This window comes from Lagopus leucura, unplaced genomic scaffold, assembly GCF_019238085.1.
Source record: "Lagopus leucura isolate 7727_CA_CO unplaced genomic scaffold, USGS_WTPT01 Super-Scaffold_100027, whole genome shotgun sequence".
NCBI classification, from domain to species: Eukaryota; Metazoa; Chordata; class Aves; order Galliformes; family Phasianidae; genus Lagopus; species Lagopus leucura.
Genome location: NW_024962278.1, coordinates 2879806 through 2901365, shown reverse-complemented (window position 1 = coordinate 2901365; position 21560 = coordinate 2879806). Strand labels below are relative to the sequence as shown.

General features: G+C 38.1%; 1 protein-coding gene across 2 annotated transcripts in view; it reads left to right on the top strand.

Moving 5' to 3' along the window:
* The window catches only part of TENM2 (teneurin transmembrane protein 2), a 614809-nt gene that overhangs the window by 528433 nt on the left and 64816 nt on the right, over positions 1-21560 (top strand). For both annotated transcript variants that reach the window (XM_042880629.1, XM_042880628.1), the window contains 3 exons: positions 5999-6193; positions 11389-11589; positions 13013-13198. In XM_042880629.1, coding sequence (XP_042736563.1) covers positions 5999-6193; positions 11389-11589; positions 13013-13198 — 582 coding nt within the window. The remainder of the gene's footprint in view (positions 1-5998; positions 6194-11388; positions 11590-13012; positions 13199-21560) is intronic.

Below are 21560 nucleotides of genomic sequence, written 5' to 3'. Positions count from 1 at the left end.
AGACAAAATGTGTATTTTTAAACTACAACTGAAAATACATATCTGATGTCTCCTACTTTTTAGAAATACCTCGTGGGCTGACATTTTATGTAACGAGATGTACGTGATGATTGTAATGTTTCAGTTAAAACAATACTAATGTAAATTGTAGAGCCAACATTTTCAGTCAGGTTGTCCAAAATTAACAGCTTATGCAACTGGGTGGACTTCATAAAATTCAGGTGTTTGTTGTTCCTTCGTTTTTCACGGTTTGGTGGATTTTAAACTATTCAGAAATAAGTTTGTTGATATCTAAGTAGGTCTAACTTCAGGAGATTGACTGTAGGCAAAAGAAAACAACTTGTTTGTGGTTTTTGGAGCGGATCTACAATTAGTTCAGACTTTAATATATAGTCATAGGACCCAGCTCTAGCATCAGTAAAATACATCTTCACCTGCTTACACGTTCTTCGTGTTTGTCCTTGGAACAGAAGTTAGTGTTTTTAGATGAAGTGCTCCATGTGGGTTACTAAGTTGAAGGCCGAAAAAGAAGCATGTCTGTAAAATGTGACTTTGCAGATATTTTTTAGGTATTTGAAACAGGCAGTTGTGGATGACATCAGATTTTATCTTACCTGTATTTCTTGGATCTGATTTGAACTGCATTTGTTGGTTTCAGATTGATTTCTGATAAACAGTGATCTGTTTTTCTAACATATTTGCAAAATCATGCATAATATTGCAACGGCTTAATCTCTGCTAACAGGAAGTCCTAGTGTGAGCTATTAGAAAATCTGAGTGAGTTATCTTCTAGAGGGATTGCACCCGGAATGTCCACTCTGAGGTCCTTGGTTAGAAGTGCATTCTACGTTGGACTTCACTACAGTTCCTAGTGATCAATCAAACAAAGAACAACTTACTTAATATAAGAGGACTTTAGACTCTGTGTAAGTGCTCTGTTAGTGTGGCCTTGAACTGACACTTCAACAATCAGGCCCAGTTCTCCTTACTCCTTACACTGTAAGTGTACTGGAGTGTAATATATGGTCAACCTCATCTTTTGTTTGAATCAACTTGCAGTAGGAAGAGTCTGGTTTATATTTAAAATCAGGGATTACAAGCATTATGGGTACAACCTTTCTAATCCTTAGTTGAACAGCACCTCACTGGCACAGACACAATCATTTGTCCACCCAGACCAGTGACACCCCTCACCAACCTGCCGTGAGCTTCTCACCACAGATTTCTGTGGAGCAGATGTCAAAGAACTTTGTTTTGATATGGGGTGATGGCTGAAAACTTGTCTGGGCTCTGAATAAGCCGGAAGATAGCACAAAGGAAGCTAACTTTCTTATGCCATGTTTGCAGCTTTACAGAGCTGCTCTGCTTGCAAAATGTGATCATTATAAAGACATTGCTTATGACCTAGTCCAGGGCAGGGAAGCAGTTCAGGTACAACTTGTAACATCTTTCAGGTCTGCATAATTGTGTGCACAGAAAGTCACATAACTTTCAAGGCAAGTACATGAATTTGCCTGTATTATGAGAGGAACTGCAAGAAAGCTGCCACGGAACTGACATCTGAGGTCCTAATGATACAGAATTCTCTGCACTAGGATAGTATTTGCTCTACAGAAGGAGGAATCGAGCCAGGCCCCTTCACAGCCATTTTTGAGCTTCAGGTATCAGGGGAAGGCCTCTCACCAAGCAGCATTTAAACTAAACTAAGTTCTGCAACTACCTCCAAGCGTTTGGCTCCTGAAATATCCTTTACGGAGTTCTTGTCATGCTCTTGAAGAAAACTCTGGTGAGTACGTATGTGTAAATACCATAGGGGTGGGTGAAAGGAGTGTGAACATGGACTGCAGCTGGGATACTTAATAAATATCCATGGACAAAATGATGGCTTCTGGTGCCCTGCAACTTGGGCATTATCCCTAACAATCTCCCTTTCTAGTCCATGTGTAGTGGACTGTTATCATTTTTTCTCATCCACCAGGGAATATTATCATTACTCCAAAATTTTCAGTGAAAACTTTGAGAGGGAGAACTTTCAGACAGGTTTTTGGCTGGTCTTCACTGCCCAATTCATGCTCTTAAATTTGTGCATCCCACAGAACTCAAAGGCCTATACGATCCATTATCTGTAATTAAATCAGCTGACAGCAATGTTAAGAACCCAGGCTGTTTTGTTCAAGTATTGGTAAAAGGCAGAATCACATCACCAAAACCACATTCGTGGCTGTAACTGTTGTCCTTGTTTCAGCTTGACTCAGAGGATTCACCTCTGTGCTTATCTGACTGGAGTTTTTCAGTACTTCCTAACAGTTCTGTCCCCTTTTTGATGGTGATGGTTGTCTTTATGCAGTGTAATCTGCCTGCAGAAATGAGATAGAACTTAATTGTTCTATAACCTTTTATTCCTTCACATTCTTCCAGCATGCTAGATGAGAAACTAGGACTGTGCTGGAATAGGAGATGTTTGCTGCACATGGGGGAAATAAGCACTCCTAGAAAACCAGAACTGCAGATGACTCCTGAGTTCTTTGGACATTTATTGAGGCAAGCTTGATGGAAAATTATGATGGAGTGCTCTGGATTTCACTCTTCAGCAATATGACCTAGCAATTAAGCCTAACAGAACTCTTCTTTGACAGCCTGCTATTGTTTTCTACAGAAGCAGCTTGATTCTCTCTCTGTTCCTCACTGAAGTCGACTAATAAACCCAGAGTAGAAGCATTAATGAAGAGCTGTTTACTACAGCAGTGACAAAACAGCTTCTCACTACCCACTCTTGCTTGCATTCTTGCTTACATTTTTCTTAAATCTTAACTCTGTTATTTTAATTCCTAAGATTAAATGACAGATTCTTTCATTTGTGCAAAGTTAGTTCTTATGTCACTAACATCTTGGCAGTGCATCCCTCAACTGCAGATCACTGAAGACAGATTGCTTTTGAAGTAATGGAGACGCTTTGCCAAGGACTAAATAGTCTTGTGAACCCTCTGACCTGATTGAAGCACAAAGAGAGAAACAAAAAGCTACAACGTGGCTTTCAGCTTCACTTAGATTCCTAAAGCTCCAGAACAGGGCAAGGGAACACTGAAAAAAGAAGAAAAAAAAAACTACTGTTGGATCTCTTTATTCTGCAGCCCAGCACCATCTGGTAATCTTTCTTCTGCTATGCCAGCCGTACATTCTCTGGTCTCCCAGAAGTTGAACCCTGCAAATCTGAATCAAAAGTGGGAGATGAAAATGACCCTCCCATAGGCATATTCCAAAAAACAGATATATGTTTGTCTAACTGGACCATAATCGCCAAATGATTACTTAGATTTAGGTGCAAGGCAGGGAAAGAAGCAATCTTACAGCAGATGTCTGACACGTTACTGTAGCTAGGTCTAGATGGGTCCCATCTAAATTGCATGGTGGTTGAGGTTTTTTTTTGTTTTCTTTGTTTGATTTCTAATGATGGCTATTTATTTCTTGTCCCTCTTGTAGGCAATTTGCTGAAATAGGCTTATTGTCTGTATTTTAATTTTGACTCCAGAGGAGAGGGTTGCAGAACAGACATCTTTTCTGTTTTTGAGACTGACAGACAAAAGCAAGACATGCAGTCATGTCACAGAGTAGTTGGAGCAGCTACACTGAGCAGCCGTGAATAACATCAAGTCTCTTCAATGGCTTGGAAGCATATAGAGAACATGCATCTAGCAGTAGCACTTCATTCAGTAATGAACTTGAACAGTAGGGCTGCAAGTTTAACCACCATATACAGTAGCTCAACGGTGTGACTTTCTCAGAGAGATTTTATGTTAGGATGAGACTCTACAGTGTGTCAGGGTGTGGAAGGTGGCATCTCAGACTTGGCACTCAGTATGATTGCTCCAGGTCTTTGGGACGAGCTGCCTTCTGATCATTCACCTTCTGATCCACAGCAGTGGAAGTGGTCCTACTGTGATCCCATTCTGAATGGCTCACCTACATGGCCTACCATAGCAGCAGTTAGCATTTCTAGGCTGTGAAGAGCAGTAAGTGCATGCTGAGGAGCTGAGATAGAATCCCTGATGTAATGCTTGAGGACAGAATTAACAGTAAGTGGAATGGTATCCAAAGTGCTAATGGTTGAATGTATATTGTGGAAGGATGTTTCATAGTGACATGCAAAAAAGCTTTAAAACAGAATGACTCAGAGTGCAGTGTGGACATGATGGATGCTTGTCTGCATTGCATTTTAATCCAGATCGTTCAGTAGGCATAATTCTGAAACCAGCTGCAAAAAGCAGGAGTAGAAAGCGTAGCATGAAGTTTCATAAAACACAGTAAAGCACTTATAAGCAAATATCACCTTTGAAATCTGAAAACTGCTACTGAAAATTATATTTTATTTGTACTTGATTTTGGAGTGAAGGAAAAAAAAATTAAACAAAATTGAAAAGACTCAGAGTAACGGTGTTGCTATTTCTACCAAAGGATTAATCATATGGCACTAAGACAGTGAAGGGAAAGCAAAAAAAAAAAAAACACCCAACCTCAACTTATTGATTTTATTGTTATTTTCTTGTAGGAAAAAAAATAGATTAAAAAGTGCTATGGAAGTGACATATGTCACTTGTATATATATGTATATATATATATGTGTGTCACTTATAATCCTAAATGAAATGATTTGCAGCACTCCAAATTTTAGCTGAAATCCAAGGTTAAAAATGTGACTATGTTTGTCTAATTATTTTTTTTTTCTGCTTCAAAGAAGAAAATTCTTGAAAATAATCCCTTCTCAAATGTGTATTTGCAGCAGATCAGTGGACAGCTGAGATTAATAAGGGTTGCTGAACAGTGGAGAAGTCATATAACAGGACAATTACATGTTTCTTTGTAGTAAATCAATTACTTGGTTCTTCTTGATCATTCAGGTTAACGGGATAATAGAAGCAAGAGGGACAGAAAGACCTTTTAATGATTAATAGTAGCTTTGGAGTATATTTTTGGTACTGTAGAAGTAGCCATTAGTTTCTGATTGCTTTGAAAGTTGAAAAGATGGGGATATACTTTATAGACTTTATCAAAGAAGAGGGTAAAAGTGCACCTCTTATCAAAGATACACTTCATTAGTTCTATTTTCTTTTACTTCTTTGTTATTTTTTCCATTTCTCTGGCTGGGGACCATATGTTGTGTTTGGCAGGCATGTAAGTTCACAGTCTGCCGTGTTTGTATGACAGTCATAGGCATATAGATTTGTAAAAATGCCTTAGTGTAACTTTTATGTGTTTTAATAAACTATTACTTCTTTCCATTGTTCTGCATATGTCCAACATTTGGTATCCAAAACCACCTTTATTATTTCTAGGTTGCAGTTCATTTGCGTAATGAGTCCTTAATATTTGCTCAGAAATTCTTATTCCTTTAATACAACAGGAAGGGGTAGGAGTTAATGGTTATTTCTTGCCAATACACCCAGGGAAGAAACGTTCACTCTGGGATACGGGTAAAGATTAGGCAGTTATATTGGTGGCAGCATGAGTTTGTTGTAGATAAAAATGAAAGCTTGTGTTACTTCTGTGTTCAAGATCCTTATGAGGGAAAAAGAAGTCATAGGGTCATAGAAATTTTGGAACACTAAATTAAAAAATGTTGTGAAAGAAGAAAGATGCTGTATACTGACGTGTTTGGGGGATTGTGTTCTGCTGACTGTGAAAACTGGACGTTACCTAATGGAACCAGGCGGAATAATGTCAGAATCAGGTCTCTTCACATTGCCTCATTAGTTATCCCAGCCATCATGGGTAGATTGTAAAGAATAGTAGCTGTACTCGCAGAATGCCCAACATATGCATGCTTTGTTAAAAAGTACTCAAATAGTTTCTTTGCAAAGAGCTGAAATAGTACAAACTGGCTTAATTTTTCCAGCTAATTAAGATACTTGTGTATAACTATTTAGTAGTGGATTTTAATGCACTTTTACAGGAATACTTTTCTGACCTCATGTGCTGTTTTTTCTTCTGTTCAATTTTCCAGCTGCCTGCCCAGTTCTGTGCAGTGGCAATGGTCAGTACTCTAAAGGAACCTGCTTATGCTACAGTGGCTGGAAAGGTCCAGAATGTGATGTACCCATCAGCCAGTGTATTGATCCCTCGTGTGGAGGTCATGGTTCCTGCATCGAAGGGAACTGTGTCTGTTCTGTTGGCTATAAAGGAGAAAACTGTGAAGAAGGTAATGCTGGGCACATTTTCTTTCTGCATTGTGAGATTTTTTTTCTGGTTTTGGAGCTCTTAGAAAAGAAAGGAAAGGACAATAACATTCTAAATGTAAAACTGCTGTAGCAGATATTGCGAAAGAAAGGTAAGAACGTAGTCCATCACGATTGTACGGATCCATGAAAGCTTAAATTAAAGTTCTGATTTTTATATACACTGTTATGTGGTGCTAAGAATGTCTGCCACAAGTAAACCTGAATAATTCCTTTTCTGAAGACAGAAGATAAATCTTTTCTTATGGATTATATTTATTGAACAATTTAGATTTGAAATGCAGAGTAAAAGTGAGTAGTAGTAGGGAAAATTGTGTAACTGCAGCTCCACACAAAGCAAAGAGATAAATCGCTTTTAAAACAGAAGTTGATGTGACAGATTGGAAAGACTTGGGTGTCCATGTTGCATACAGACATCACCCAGCACAAATTACTCCTATTAACTGCAGTCTCATGGGAGTAAAGAAAGGTAGCTGGCACATGAAAACAGCAACTACTTTTGAAGTGCAGAAAAGCTTTTCGTGTTGGAAGTGTCCAGTTCTTTGTGTATGCAGGGTGAGCAAATGTAACAAAATGACCCATTGAAAATGTGGTCATAGATTGAGCTTGGTGTTGGTTTTGTTCACAGTGGTGCCGTTAGAATGCACTGTGTCAGTCAGACTCCTGTTCTTTTTAAAATGCATTGCTATAGTTTTAGAAAGGAATTTAACTCTCCAGAGGACTGCTAGATCGACAGTTCTGCATACCTTGGCATGTCCTCAGAGAGTAATATTTCAAGCAATTTTATGACTTCTCAGAGTTTATTAATCCTCCAAAAGGAGGAGCAGTTTGAAGACAAAGGTGACAGAACTGGAGCTGCATGGGTTTAGGACTGAAGGGCCTCTAAGGAGTATTCTGAGTGGCATGCAGCCCTGTACGCTACATATGCATCAATGTTTATCTTACCAAACACCTATTTCTCCCATTAAAGTAAAAAGGAAGGGAGGGAGGGAGGGAGAAAGGGAGGAACGAAGGAAGGAAGGAAAGAGAAGGAAGGAAGGAAGAAAACTATAGGGACCTAAACCACTAAGGGACTTCTTTGGATATGGACTGCAGTCATCAGCTTTGGGACAAGACTGTGCATTAGTCTGTGCGAAGTTATTTTGCTAGGAGCAAAAATAAGCTGTGATTCTCACTGGTGGCACTGCCAAAACTGCAATAATTTCTTCATTCTTGTCATCTCTTTCCAGGAATTTTTCACAACACTGTAGCTCTAATTCAGAACTCAACTGGAATCAGTAGATTTTCCATTTCTTTTTTTTACAGTTTATGCAACATCCAGAAAATTCTGTAATGTCCTTTTTGAATGGTAGATTTGACAGTTTGCAGTTCACTCGGAGTGTACAGTTCTGGGAAAAATTCAAAGATGGTCTGTAATACCCTGCTGTAAGCAGTGTTCTCATGGGCACTGGACATGGAAAAGACCATGTAGCACACTCTGCAACATCCAGTCTATCCCCCAGGAATGCAAAACCTCTCTGGCACAAACTGCAATTGTTTGCTCAGTCTAATTAAGTTATACGAATTTCATCATGTTCCTCATTGTTATATTAGAGTTAATATTATTAGAGAGACTATGGTAGATGGCCTAAATTGATCTTTCTTTCATTTAATTCCATAAATTTTACCTTGTAAGCAGTTCCTCATCCATTTATATTATAATTTCCAGATGCTCTCTTTACTTTCAATTGTGTAGAATGCTTGTTCTGTATTTGGGCTAGACATCTCGAATCCCCTAACGCTCCTGTAAGAGAAGTAGGTTTTTCTAGTGCTTAATTCAGCTTATCCTACTGCGAACGTTTGAAGTGGGTAAACCAAAACATCAGCAATTCCAGATAAGTTTATAGAACAAGCTTGTGCGTGTATAGCTGCAAAGGAGTTAATGTAAACACCTTTCAGAGCTGGAAACGCTCCAAAATTTTCAGTCAACAGTGTTGGGAGATACATTAATATGTGAGGGGAAAGGATATAGATTATTTAATCACCAGTGCTTCAAAGGATAAGGATTCTAACAGATAAATGGATTACAAAGGCAAAGAGGTATTAACTGCAAACTTGGAAGTGCCGATAACATGATAGAAAAGGTTAGAATAACCTTTTGCATACATCATTGAGCAATAAATAACTCAATAAATTAATTTACAAATACATAAAGAACCAACCAACATTTCTTCTGTAAAATTCCATTACTTCCTTACATATTTCTCCTATTAATACATGAGGTCTGGGAAAAGGATCTGATATGAAGTCTCTCCAGTTGCAAGTAATCATCTGCTCACATTTAAACTTTCTGTTTGAATTAAAGGTAGAACAATACAAATAAATATATCTGTATACAAGATAAATATATCTTGTAATATGAAATCTCTACTGATTTGAGTTTTCAGAAAGAATAGCAAAGGTTGGTTCATCCTCCATTTTCCAGCGAGGAAACTGAATTAGAACAAATGGGTCAGCATTTCTTCTTCCAGTTCACTTTTTATTTCTGATATTCATCATGGTCTCACTGTTCAAACAATTTACCTGAAATGAAAGTGGCACTAAAATCAATATTTTTGATGCACAATTTTTGCAGTATAAACACTGTTGTTCTATTAACAAATTTGCACACAAAACGAAGGGGCATGTTTGCCAGGTTTCATTCAATCTGGTATGTGGGGAGACAAGTCAAATTGACAAATTAGGTTAACGGTGTTTTTCTTGTCACTTTCATGGTCGAGTCATTTTTCAATGACATTTAACTTCATAAATGTAATTCATGGCTCTTTGGGGGTTTATGGTACATATTGTTCATAAAACTCCTTGACCTCCTTTTTTGTCCTTAGGGATATAAATTGCTTTCAGTACCCTTTTTATCAAATCTACAGAGGGCCCAATACTAAATGAGCTCTAATGATCTGAGCTGCCAAGAGACTACGAATTCCAAGTCTAACAGAGTGGCTTGCTAAAGCGTGTTGTCCTTTGTTTAAACACCAAAGAATCTCCATTTATAACTCCTTATTAAGTCCATTGTAAACTCTTCTAAAGAGCTGGGGACAGAGCCTGTGCAGAATTAGCCAGTGCAGTCCTATTGCAGGTAATCAAGCTACGCTCGTTTTGGCAGGGTTCACGTGAGTTGTTATTCTGTAAAATGGTGGGCTGGGATTTGGGGGAATTGGTAGGCTCATTCTGTGTTAATAAAGCTCAGCTGAAAGCATACAGCAATTTTGCAAAGAGGAAAGATAGTGCATTTATGTAGAAGGATAAGTTTTTGTTCCACATTGCTTTCATTAGCAATTGAGAAGGAAGGAGGTACATTTCTAAAAGGGGGCATACATTGGTACTCCTCAGTATTTCCTCAGGTTCCCAGCTGTGCTGCAACACACAACAGAAAGCTGCACATTATCCATTTAAATTTCACATGAAAATATTACCTTTAAAAAATAATAATACATTTACGGGAAGACATGACCTTCACCCTTAAGATAAATTGACCTAATTTTTTCTTCTGTTTCTTTATTTATTGGATAAGATTCTTTTGCCTGTCTGGTTCAACAGAAGTGTCATGAAAGGCATATTCTTTGCAGCTTCTGGTTTTGTTCAGCACCAAGGCACACTAACAGTGCGGGGAAGGCATTCTGGATAGTTTTAGAACAATTAGTAATTTGTCATTTTTCTTTGGCAGTTTTTTTCCTGAACAGTCATTGCTTATGTTTACACTAAATTGCACAATAATATTTTCAGATCCCATTAACTGAACTCTAAATCTTAGCAGAACCCCCCACACTGGGGTCATTGTTACTGTGAAAATCTTGTAAGAAACGTTACAGTAATTTCTGTGCTACTGTAATCTGAATTAAAATCTAACGTGAGTTATTCTGATAACTCACATTATTGTATATCTAAACGTGCCTGCTTCAATCCTGAGTTGTATCTAATCTGTATACTTACTTTAAATGTTCTGTAACTTCATAAAATAATTTGACGTCTGTTTATAGAAAAGTTGAGATTTAAGAGATCAAGTATTGTTCACAGAAGTTAAAGTGAAAATGTCTCTGCCTTAATTTAGAAGGATCAATTTGGAAAAGATGAGAGATAAATCACTTTCATTATAAACTGAGATCTTCCTAGAGCTGCAAAAGAGAATGCCAATCATTCTTGATTCTTCTCCTGTGAGCTGATATATACTAGTCATGAGGTGAATTCATTTTATTTAGGGCATAAGTTTGACCTTGGCCCTCAATTCCCCAGCAAGAGGCAGCTGGTAAAACCTCACGCTGCTGTTTGCAGGAAAGCATAGCACACTTACACAAATTCATGATATGAGATGGAAATTTGGAAAACCATAATGTTACTGATAGAGTTTATTTGAAAGAAAGGTCGTAACATTTCGTTTATTTATCAGGGCTAAAATGGCAAAAGACATTTTATGGATGCCTTTCCATCATAACTGTTTTTTTACTTTCTTCTGCTGTTTCTGGATGGTGAAGAGACAAAATCTGTATCTACATCTGTGTTTCTTTATTTACTAAAGAATTGTCTGCTGGTTAGAACGTAGGTTGAAGTAACTGGGTCTTGTCAGTCTCACTGCCATAGTGGAGTAGGAATCTGAAAGCCACAGATAATTTGACTTCTGGGTACCCAACTGAAATATCACAGTATCATTCTCACAGGCGTCCAGCATTTGAATGGCAGTAATAGTAGTACTGATGAAGATACTGCATTTCATTTGTTGGTTGTTGGTTTTGTTTTTTTTTAAGTTATTATTCAGAATACTGTTTAACTCATTAGAACTAGAGTGCATTTAAGAAGTAAAGTCCCCATTTAAGGCTTATGTATGGAATCTCACTGTGTGTATGCAGCTTTTATTTTTGAGCCTTTGTGCTTTTTTACCACGGATTTCATGCACTAAGAGTTTGTTTTTCAGCCACTCCCTTTTTCAGATAGACCTAATGCAAAGCACAGGTTACTTCACACTTCTCTGTTCTCAGACCAGGTACTTATAGGACATGAAGAATCATATTGATTTGTTTTATTTTGCCGCTCTGTTAAGATCTTAAAAGTGTCCATCTACTTTTTTTCCATACATTGTATTGTGGGAACTGACCTTTGTGTGCATTCTTTTTGTTTTCTTATTTAGTTGATTGCTTAGATCCAACATGCTCCAATCACGGAGTCTGTGTGAACGGAGAATGTCTCTGCAGCCCAGGCTGGGGTGGAATAAACTGTGAGCTTCCCAGAGCCCAGTGTCCAGACCAGTGCAGTGGGCACGGCACATACCTGTCTGACACCGGCCTGTGTAGCTGTGATCCCAGCTGGATGGGTCCTGACTGCTCCGTTGGTAAGAAAACTATTTCCTGCAATTTTGCATCAGTGCTCCTATTCTGGAAAAATGTTAATATTGGAGGCGAATTTGAAATGCAAATAGGAACTGTTCTTAGGAACAGGCTTGGTCCTGTTCTGGACTGTGTTGGAAAGAAGCATGCATACATTTTAGATTATTTTTTGTGACATCCCTAATTTGGGACTGACAGCTCGGGGTGGGGGTGTAGGTTAGGAGCCCATATTTCCTTCAGATACTGACTTCCTTCTGAACTGAGAAAGTTACTTAACTGCTTCATATCTCTTTCCTCACTTTGACTGAAAACTTCCATTGCAGAGATTCACAGATATGTCCATAATATTTGAAAATACTCTATTTTTGGTACTTGTTTTATGGCACATCACAATGCTACCCACTTACGAAAAATATCACGCAACAGCAAGATCTCCTAAATATGGGGTATTTTTCAATTTTCAGTTGTACACTGAATATTTAAGCAATTAGTTTTAGGGCAAAAGGCACTCTAAAAAGCAAGAACAGAAATGTAAGCTGAAAAATTCATCCTCTTCAATGCTTCAGTTGACTGAATATTGTAAAAGTGTTTATTCTAACAGAAATAGCTAAGGGGAAAAAAAGAACAGCTTTGACGTGACAGCAAATGTTCTATTTGTGGCAAAAAATACTTGGAGTTTTGCATTTATATTGTGAGCTGATTCTTGAGGTGCAATTGTCTCTCAAAGTAATATTTACAGCTTTCACATTTATTCAGTTATTTCTTAAAATTAATGACTCAGAATACCCCACCAGTGAAATGAGGATTGAGATATGTTTTTTCTGCTTCATGCATTAGCAGCAGCCAGCAAAATTCATGAATGAGAATTTAAACTGTCAATTTCTTTGATGATGCGTGAGGCAAAAGACCCTCTGCTTTTCTGTGACTGCTGGCAGAGAGCAAGAGAATTTAGGAGCAAGGTACTGTGTGTCCCACCATTATAAGCAATAGGATTCCAAACCTGTGACTTGCAAGTATGTTTTCCAGTCACTCCGAGAGTCTCTGTGACCCTGAATTGTGACCATTCTCTGCTGAATGTGTTTTAGGTGAGTTTCAGTCTCGTTCTTAATAAACAAATGTGTTAAAATCAGCGCAGGTTCAGGTTTGAGTAAAGCAGATCCATGTTCCCCCTTCTGCCATACTGAAAGGCATTGAGGAAATTCTCTGCATTGGAATGGAGGACACAGCTCGACCGTGATCTGTCCAGAATACAGCAGCACATTTTTGTAATCATTTTCTGAACTTCACAAAGTTCAATGCTTAACGCTGGTTTTGATCCCCACGAGAAGAGGCCTGCTTTCAGCAAAAGGGTGCCTGTTCTGCTCAACTGCTGACTTAGGTTGCCTCTGACATAAGCCAGCTATAACCTGTATTCTTTTTTTCTCCTAGAAGTGTGCTCTGTAGACTGTGGCACCCATGGGGTGTGCATTGGCGGAGCATGTCGCTGTGAAGAAGGGTGGACAGGAGTGGCGTGTGACCAGCGTGTGTGTCATCCCCGTTGTACAGAGCACGGAACTTGTAAAGATGGGAAATGTGAATGCAGAGAGGGCTGGAATGGGGAGCACTGCACCATTGGTAGGCAAACGACAGGCACCGAAACAGGCACATATTGCTTTCTTTTCATAAATCGTAGAGACATAGTTACTGTGGTGTACTGTGATAGGCTGTTCCTTTAAGGACCCTAACGCTTTCCAATATTATCTTGGGCTCCAAATGTGTTGGGCGAAATGCAGATGAGCTCTTAGAAGCATTGAAAATAAATAACAAGCTGGTTTGGGGGGAAAAAAATCCACAGCAAACGAACATTAGTAAGTAAAGATGTAACAAATGGTCCATCATGGTGTCCTTTGAGCCAAGCTTTTCAAACTTAACTAAACATTCCTTTGTGTGAATGGCATCTTTTTTAATTTCCTGGTCTGATGCATCAGTGCTTTCCTGCTATTATACATCACATCTGAAACACACCACCACCATCTCCACACAGAGCAGGGGTCAAGTGGTGGAGGAATAAGTGCTCCTGGTGCTACAGAAATAGCTCCCTAGCATTTCCCTGTGTTGTGCTGTGACAGTGGGCATGGTGTTTGCATATAGACAATCACAGCATGGGAGGGCCTGACAAGTAGTGCAGCATGCTGCTGTACCCTTTCCTAATAGTGTGTTGCTCAGCGCAGTGTTGGCATCATGCAGAGTGCTGTGACTAACACGATTGCATCTCAGCTGTGATGTGTCAGCCTGGGAAGTTCAAAAAGGTTATACTTACACAAAGTAATGATGTGCTATCCCTTCAATTACAGCACTTGAAATCTTATTTTGAAGAGCAATTAATTGTTCCTAAATGATGTTCTTTATTTTGTCCCTATGAGCAGTCAGGCGGGGTATTTGGACAATATTATCAAATTACTGGAGGGGTGGGAGGGGGAAGGAAAAAAAATGTTATTTTCCCTGTATTGTAGTTGAAAATTGGAAGATCTAAGTGGTCAAATCTTGTTTGAGAACTATAAGCAAAATTATATGGAGTAAGAGTTTCCAAATATGAACTGGAACTGTGTGAGTTTCAGGCAAGTGTATTTTTCTCAAAAAAAATTATAGAGAGCGATGAGGTGTACCTTAAATAAAAAAACCTGATGAGTCAAGAAGCAAGATCTTCTTGAAGGGATGAATTTACCAGGGAAAAGGAGTAGGTCAATTGAGATTTTCATGGCAAAAAGGGACCCTAATGGGACAGTCCTATTACAAGTGAATTGCTATTTCTTTAATTAAAAGTATGGTGAGATTATTGCATCCCTCAAGCTGTTTTTCTTTTTCATTCCCCTCTGATTTCTCCTTGAATATACAAACCATTTCAGATGCATACATGAGTTGGAAAGTAAAAGAATATGCTTATTGGTAAAACTAAATCATATTTTTAGGGCATATCTCTGACATTGTGGTGCTGCATGCTTCCACCGCACTACGGCAATATGATTAAAGTCAAAGCTTTTGTGATTGAACACTTTATCACCAGCAAAGATGCAGAGCGTTTATTCACAACTGCTTCCTGACTTCCATCATGTCAACATCTCTCTGCTAGATTAATCCAGGCGTTTTGTTGTAATATTGAGTACAAAATGCCTACTTTATAAATATTTTTGCATTAAATTGTGTAATTATTGCTTATTCTAAAAGTTGCTTCTTTGCCCTTTTTTTTTTTTCAATAATTTTTTAGAATCATGCCTGTTCAGAGATAATTAGTGTATTTCAAGTCTTCATTACTGTGCACACAAAAAGATGCCTTGTAGTGATATCGTAAAAGAATTTGAAAAATTACAAGCTGGACAAGTGAATCCTGAAGTGAGATTTTTCGTTTAATTTTCAAAGCTGTGAAATAAATATTTTCCCTATTACTTTTCTTTTGAGAGGAAGGCCAACACTGGTGAAGTGGTTAAAGTAAGTAAGTGTAAGCTCTTTTTGTTTGGTATGTATCAGAAAAGTTTCTTTTAAATTTAACGTGGGTCTGCCTGCAGTAAAGATTAGACTTTGGGCAAAAAAAATAAAATAAAATTAGGTTTGCCCTTCCATTTATCATACATTTAAATTTGTGCAGTCGTAAGCTGTGTGCTACATGTGGACAGATAGATGTTGTTGTGAGGAGGCTGTATTAATGAGACATTCCCTGACTGTCAGACCATTGACAAAAGCAACAAAGCGTGATGCCAGAAATGGAAGTCAGCTGAGGAAAGCATCACAGCTTTATCCCATCAGTTTGTTTTCTCTGCTTTGCTTTTAACACAGAGGCTCGTTTTAGGGGGCTCAAAAGGAGAGAGCACGGAAGGTAAGGGTGATAAAACTAAGCTTTGTCAGTGATTGTAAAGAAAACACTAGGAGTTACCACTGGACAATTGGTCCTTGGAGAATAGATTGGTCCTGGGAGCCAAGAATGAATTGCTCTGTGTACTTTAAACGTTTGCGTGAATAGCTAAAACATACTTAAATTTTACAGGAACTCGTTCTAACTTAGTGCGCTCCCTTTATGGGTTAAGCTTTCAATTGAAATGTTGAGATCAGAATTACTAGCTAGGGAATGTCTGCCTTAAACAATTATATTCAGGAATGTTAATTAATGGTTTTTTAATTCAGAGCCATTCCCTTAGTCCTGTCTGGAAGGTACCTTGGAAACCCCACAAGTCTGTCTGTCCAAAGAGGAAGCAAGGCCAGGCCAGGTGCAGAAGGCATATGAGCAAAGGCTGAATTCTTTCCCTTCCCTCTGCACAGCTTCAGTTCTTTAATAGCTGTGTTCAGTCTCTCTAGGAACTTCACGATACGCACTCCCTACACAGTCTTCAAGCAGAAAACTGACAGGAGAATTTATTTGGTTTGAATGTTCACATATTGCTAGACCCAGTCTGAAATCCTTTCAAGTCAGGAGAAAAGCCCACTTTGATTTTAGTGGCTTAAGCCAAGTCCACTCAGGATAAATCAGTCTACTTTGTGAGGAAAAAGAGGTTTCTATGTGTAAACCAAACTTTCTTTTATTTTCTTTGTGTTTCTTCAGCAGTTTCTCATTCTATATCCCCATCACAGTGGAAGAGAAATCATTATTGCAACCTGCAGGTATCCAAGTTTGTCAGGTTATTTTGTTCTATCTAATATACAGTCAGTCTTTTCAAAACAGTCCACTATATGTGTACGCTTTGGCTTTTCAGCATTGAGTATCTAAGCTCATATTCCTTCTCATGAGCTTTAAACAAGAATGTGGTTTGTCTCTGCATTAGCTGCATTATAGGAAAAAAATGTCTGCAGTGTCAGCTCACTGGTAACAAGCTGTGCAAGGCAGCCTTCACCTTTGTGTATCAATGGAGTTATATATAGAAACCAGTCAGCACAAATTCCATGTCACACAGAGTTTGAAGAATCCATATCCAAATAATTTAAAAATGAAAGAAAGGATTGGTGCCTGGTCTTACTGAAGTGCTGGCTGGAGCAGAGCAGAACTGTGCTCCAGACACTTCATTTCACTTGGCTACTTCAGTTAGGAAGAAAAATTGCTTACTGGAGTGATGATAAAGAAAATGAATCTTTTCCAAGTGCAAAAATAGACCTGTCAGGATATCTTTATTAAGTGATTACTATTCAGTGATTGCAATTATGGAGGAAGTTATAACTAAATAATAGAGGTAATCTAGATGAGGAAGAGATTATTGGAAAACCACTAACAAAGCAAAAGCCTAAGATACAGCAGTTGCTAAATCTTGAACCAATTTCATGCCAGAATTTTAAGATGAAAGATTTATCTTTTCCTTGAAGCATCTGTGTGTTGCTGAAGCATGCTGTTATGAAACCGTTCTGTTACTTTCACTGAAAATAATACTTGAATGTGTAAAACTATTGTTTTTACTCTACTGTGAGGGTGTTCTTTATGTAAACTGCCAGAACCGTAGACTGAGAACAATGTGATACGTAAGGAGATCTTGAGACGCAGACAACAATATCATTTTTAAAGTGTAATTTTATCTGTAATTCATATCCCTGCAGCATGAAATACATCTGCTATTAAGTGATTCGTAAAAATCTTACTGTGAGACCAGAGAAACCAGGATTTCATCCTGAATATTTATAAGTAAAATTTAAAAGACTGCAAACACATTTTATCTTAAAAGGTGAGCTCTCTCATTGGAAGTCAATACAGGGGATTTTGTCAGGGCAGCCTGCCATATTCCCAAAGCCTCTTTCTCTCCTCCTCACATCTTGCAGTAGGTGTAAAGTAAGCATTCCTGCTTTCAGACAGGAAGTCGAGGGAAGATTGGAGTAAAGGATACTTGATAGTAAAGATATTCTGCTGCAAGTTAAAATCAAGATAATTCTTATCTTTTCTGTTTTTCTATTTTCAATGCAAACAAGCTGTGACCCCTCTGTCAGCCCTAGAAGCTGAGCTTCCAGTGCCTACCTAAAGGCAAAACACAAGGCTAGACTAAACTAGCACTGGTAATGTGTGCATCTCTGCAGACTTTGTCTCCTTGCCTTGGTACTGTTTTTCAGGATCTAACTGTAGAGGTGAAGATCTGCCAGTCTCTTTCTCTCACTGAGTTCTTGGCCTCTACACTGACAGTGTCAATGGCAGAAATTGTTCCTTGGCCAATAAAGAATTCAGAGATCTCTATTAGCACTGTACCTTATCTTGTAGATTACAGGGCCTTGAATAAAGAAGGATTTGAAGGAACTGAGATCCTCTAAACTACATGGTGAAAAGTAACATAAAACCTTCAGATTCATGGAAAAGTGCAGGGAAAAGAAAAAGAAGGCTCTGGGGTGATTGATAAGAAGTTTAAGTTACAAATTGGGAGATTTGTATTCGGTAATAGGAAAATATTGTTACAGAAAATGAAAAACTAAGCAAGTTGTGGAATTGCTTCAGTGGAGCTTTTAGCAACAATTTAGACAAATGTCTATCAAAAATAGCATGGAGATAATTCATCCTGCTATGGGGCAGAAAGCCAACCAGAAAATCATTGAACTATATGAGATCCCTTCCAGTGTGATTTTAAATGATAGTATGAAGTGGACTGTTGGAGCTTAAAAGGAAGCATTCCTTTTAAATATCTTATTTTATAATGGTCCAAGTTAAAATTTGTACTTTCATCCCCTCTAAGAACTTGTAAAAGTAGATTTCAATCATTTATCCAGCCAAGGTGGCTATTTGCAGAATACTAGGCTGACAAGTTATGCCGTGAGACGTTCTAAAACTCCCAAACAAGGAGAAAATTAACCCCAAGTGGGCAAAACTTAAAACCCCCTGCCTTTGGAGTACCAAGACTCACCAAACTGAATATTGGATGGATAGCATCACCTCTCTGTTTTATGAAGGCAAAGAAATGTTTCCTCAGGAGTTTTGGAATAGCCATGCACTTTCTAGCTTTTGGACACGTTTACATTTTTTTGGAGGCACAGAATACCACATACAGGGTGGAAGCATTTAGACTTTTACCTTATCACGAAGTCAATAATTGATAGAGAAATTAATAATGGAGCATTATCTTTGGTTACAGCAGGATATTTTTGTCCCATGGTAATACTCTTTGTGTCAAAGATTTTTTCTTCTCCTGATTCTTCTAGTAATTATAATGGTAATGATTCAAAGATGAAGCAATTTTCAGAAGAGATGGAAAGCGTGTGGGAGGAGACGGTGGAAAGCCATTGGATCTGACAAAGAGCAATTTGGGAGTTAGATATATTAGACTTCAATGCAGTTCTGACTTAAAATTTATCTATACCACTTTATAACTTATCAAGGTTTAAAAAGCTCTGACAAAGACGAGAGATTTCGTTTGCATGCTCTGTAGAGTGAAGAGCACATTTTTTTCACTTTATTTGGAAAATGAATAGCGCATATGGGTCATGAGCACCTTTCATGGTGGATGATACAAAAATGTACTGGTAATATTTATGATAACATGACCAGAAAAGACAGGGACAATGACTGTTTCCATATACATATGAATTCGGGTTCATCATCATCAGTCCTTCTGTTGTCTTTACACCTGATTTCTTAGTAACCATGTCATTGATGCAGTCCTTAGGAATGTGATGTCAAGATTTCATTTGGAGTATCATAGGATGGGTTCCTCCCATGCATTTCTTCAGCAAAACAGAACAGTCACAGATATTGCATAAATTAATCTCAGATATTCTCAATGATTTCTGTTCTTGGCACACAGTTTGCATTTAAATTTGTCATGCAAGTATAGGGAGACTCAGTGTGAGAGGGGGATGTTCCACTAATAGACTGACATTTTTGTACTTTGACTTGAAAACAGTACTTTTTAGTTAGGTTTCAAGGTGGTATTTAATATTGTTATTCTTTTAAAATCTTTGTATGGACTTTCACACCTAATTCCTCCAAAGAAAGTATCCACTTCAGAAAGAGTTTACAGCAGAGAGACTCATATTATTATAGTAACGAAGATATATTTCACTACTGCAAACTAACTTCACAGCTGTAGCTTTAGCTGATGCTCCTGATCCATTTATGATCACAGATGTGTATAACGTAGTGCTGCATAGACTTGTAGGTCAGGTTTGTGATATTTAGAGAATCGTGTTCACCTGTGTCACATCATACCACGTTGCATTACAGCCCAAAATGAACAAATGAGTTAGGTGGTATTGCAGTCCAGCATCACTGTGCTTCAGCAAAGGTTCAGGTGCCCTATGAATAATCAGCTAGGAATTTGTTCCTTGGAAGGGTGATGCTTTCAGTAATTTCCAACTACACTTGCTATTGTTATTTTTGTAAATGTCATCTTTTACCTCACCTCCAAAACTTGTGAATGATATCTCTGGATGGTAGTCCCCAAACTACACGCTCTGCAAATAACAGCTCTTATTTGAGAGCTCAGCATATTTTCTTTTCTGATTTGTTACTTCCTAAAGTCCTTTCCTGGTAACTTACCTGTACTTTGCTACTTTTGTCTATTAGGCCTGAGAGAACTTCCTGAGCAATTTACGTAGCACTAAAATATCCAGAACTACCATGTGTATCCTCTTACTTTTTTGTAGCCAGGGGCAATAGACTATTTCCTTCCAGATACATATAATCAGCTATGTAGAGATTTGCATACAGTGAGAATGGTTTGACTTTTAAAGACTTCAGAAACTGAGTTCATTTCCATTTACGGGATTTACACAGGGCAAGTAGGGATATTTTTTTGACCAGGAGACAAGATTATTCACCAGGAAGAAGTTTCCTGTTAGCATTCTTTGCTGAGAGCTTCCTATGAATGATTGAAATATGCCACAGTGCAGCAACAGAACATTTGAGCAGCTTTTTTCTTTCCCTTTATATAGGATATATGCAGAACATGACCTTACTTCTCCCCTTTCTAGCCCAAAAACTGTAATGAGTGTGTTTTCAGCAAGGCTTCCTGCATTTTGTCTGCTACTTCAAAGATGCACCCAGCAGATCTCGGTGAATAGTTTTCAAAACTGAAATCACATTTCTTTCTCCTTTTGGAGAGGCTTCTACATGAGCTATACTGATTTTCTGGCCAATTCTTGAACTCTTAAAAGACTACAAAAAGGTAGGGAGGGCAATCAATCAAGCTGCTGATCTAACTTTTCAAAGGGCAAAGCTGATTTTGCTGTTCATAGACGTATTCACAGCATCAGGCAATCTTTTCTTGTTCCAGAGATAATGTTTTCTGTGTTATTTTGTACCCTGCGGTGTCAAGCACAGCTTCAGCAAGTGAGTGAATAACACGGAATGCTGGATACAAAACAACAAAGACAGGAATGCTTGTGAGAGGTCAGCGAGATAGAGATACAACAGTAGTGCCAGATCTTGAGAAATATGGATGTATATACGCAGATATCATATTTACTGAGAAACAAACAGAAAAGAGAACAATATCTGTCCATTCTTTTGAGGACTGCTGTTAGTGTTCCCATTAAAGATATCTTTTCCATCATTATGTTTATTCTCGCTTGTCCATCCTCAAGATATAATTACAGTACTTTTAGTATCAGTTTCATACAGTCTTTTATATTTGAAGATGCAGTTAAGGACAAATGTGTTTCATCTGCCTCCAGCAACCTCTGCAGAATAAGCATTCAGACATAAGCTATTACATTTTCAGCTTCTTGAGAATTTTGTTTCTGATTCCTACCTTAGCATCGTATTAACAGGATGATGGCAGGAGAAGTTAGGTTTGCCTTATTAAGGTATTTGATGCTATTGAATGTCTCCAGTTAATAATTTTAGTTTAATATTGTATTAAAAGTACTGGTGTCAGGAAAGAAAAAGCATCTCTGAAGTGTCAGTTCAGGATTTTGCTGTGTGATTTGTTCAGGGCTTTGGGGAAAAAAAAATGAGCTACTGAAAGCTTTTTCTTTATCATCAGTTATGTTTTGTGTGGTATAACTACTCATTGAGGATAAAGTAGAAACTAATGTTGAATACTGGTAC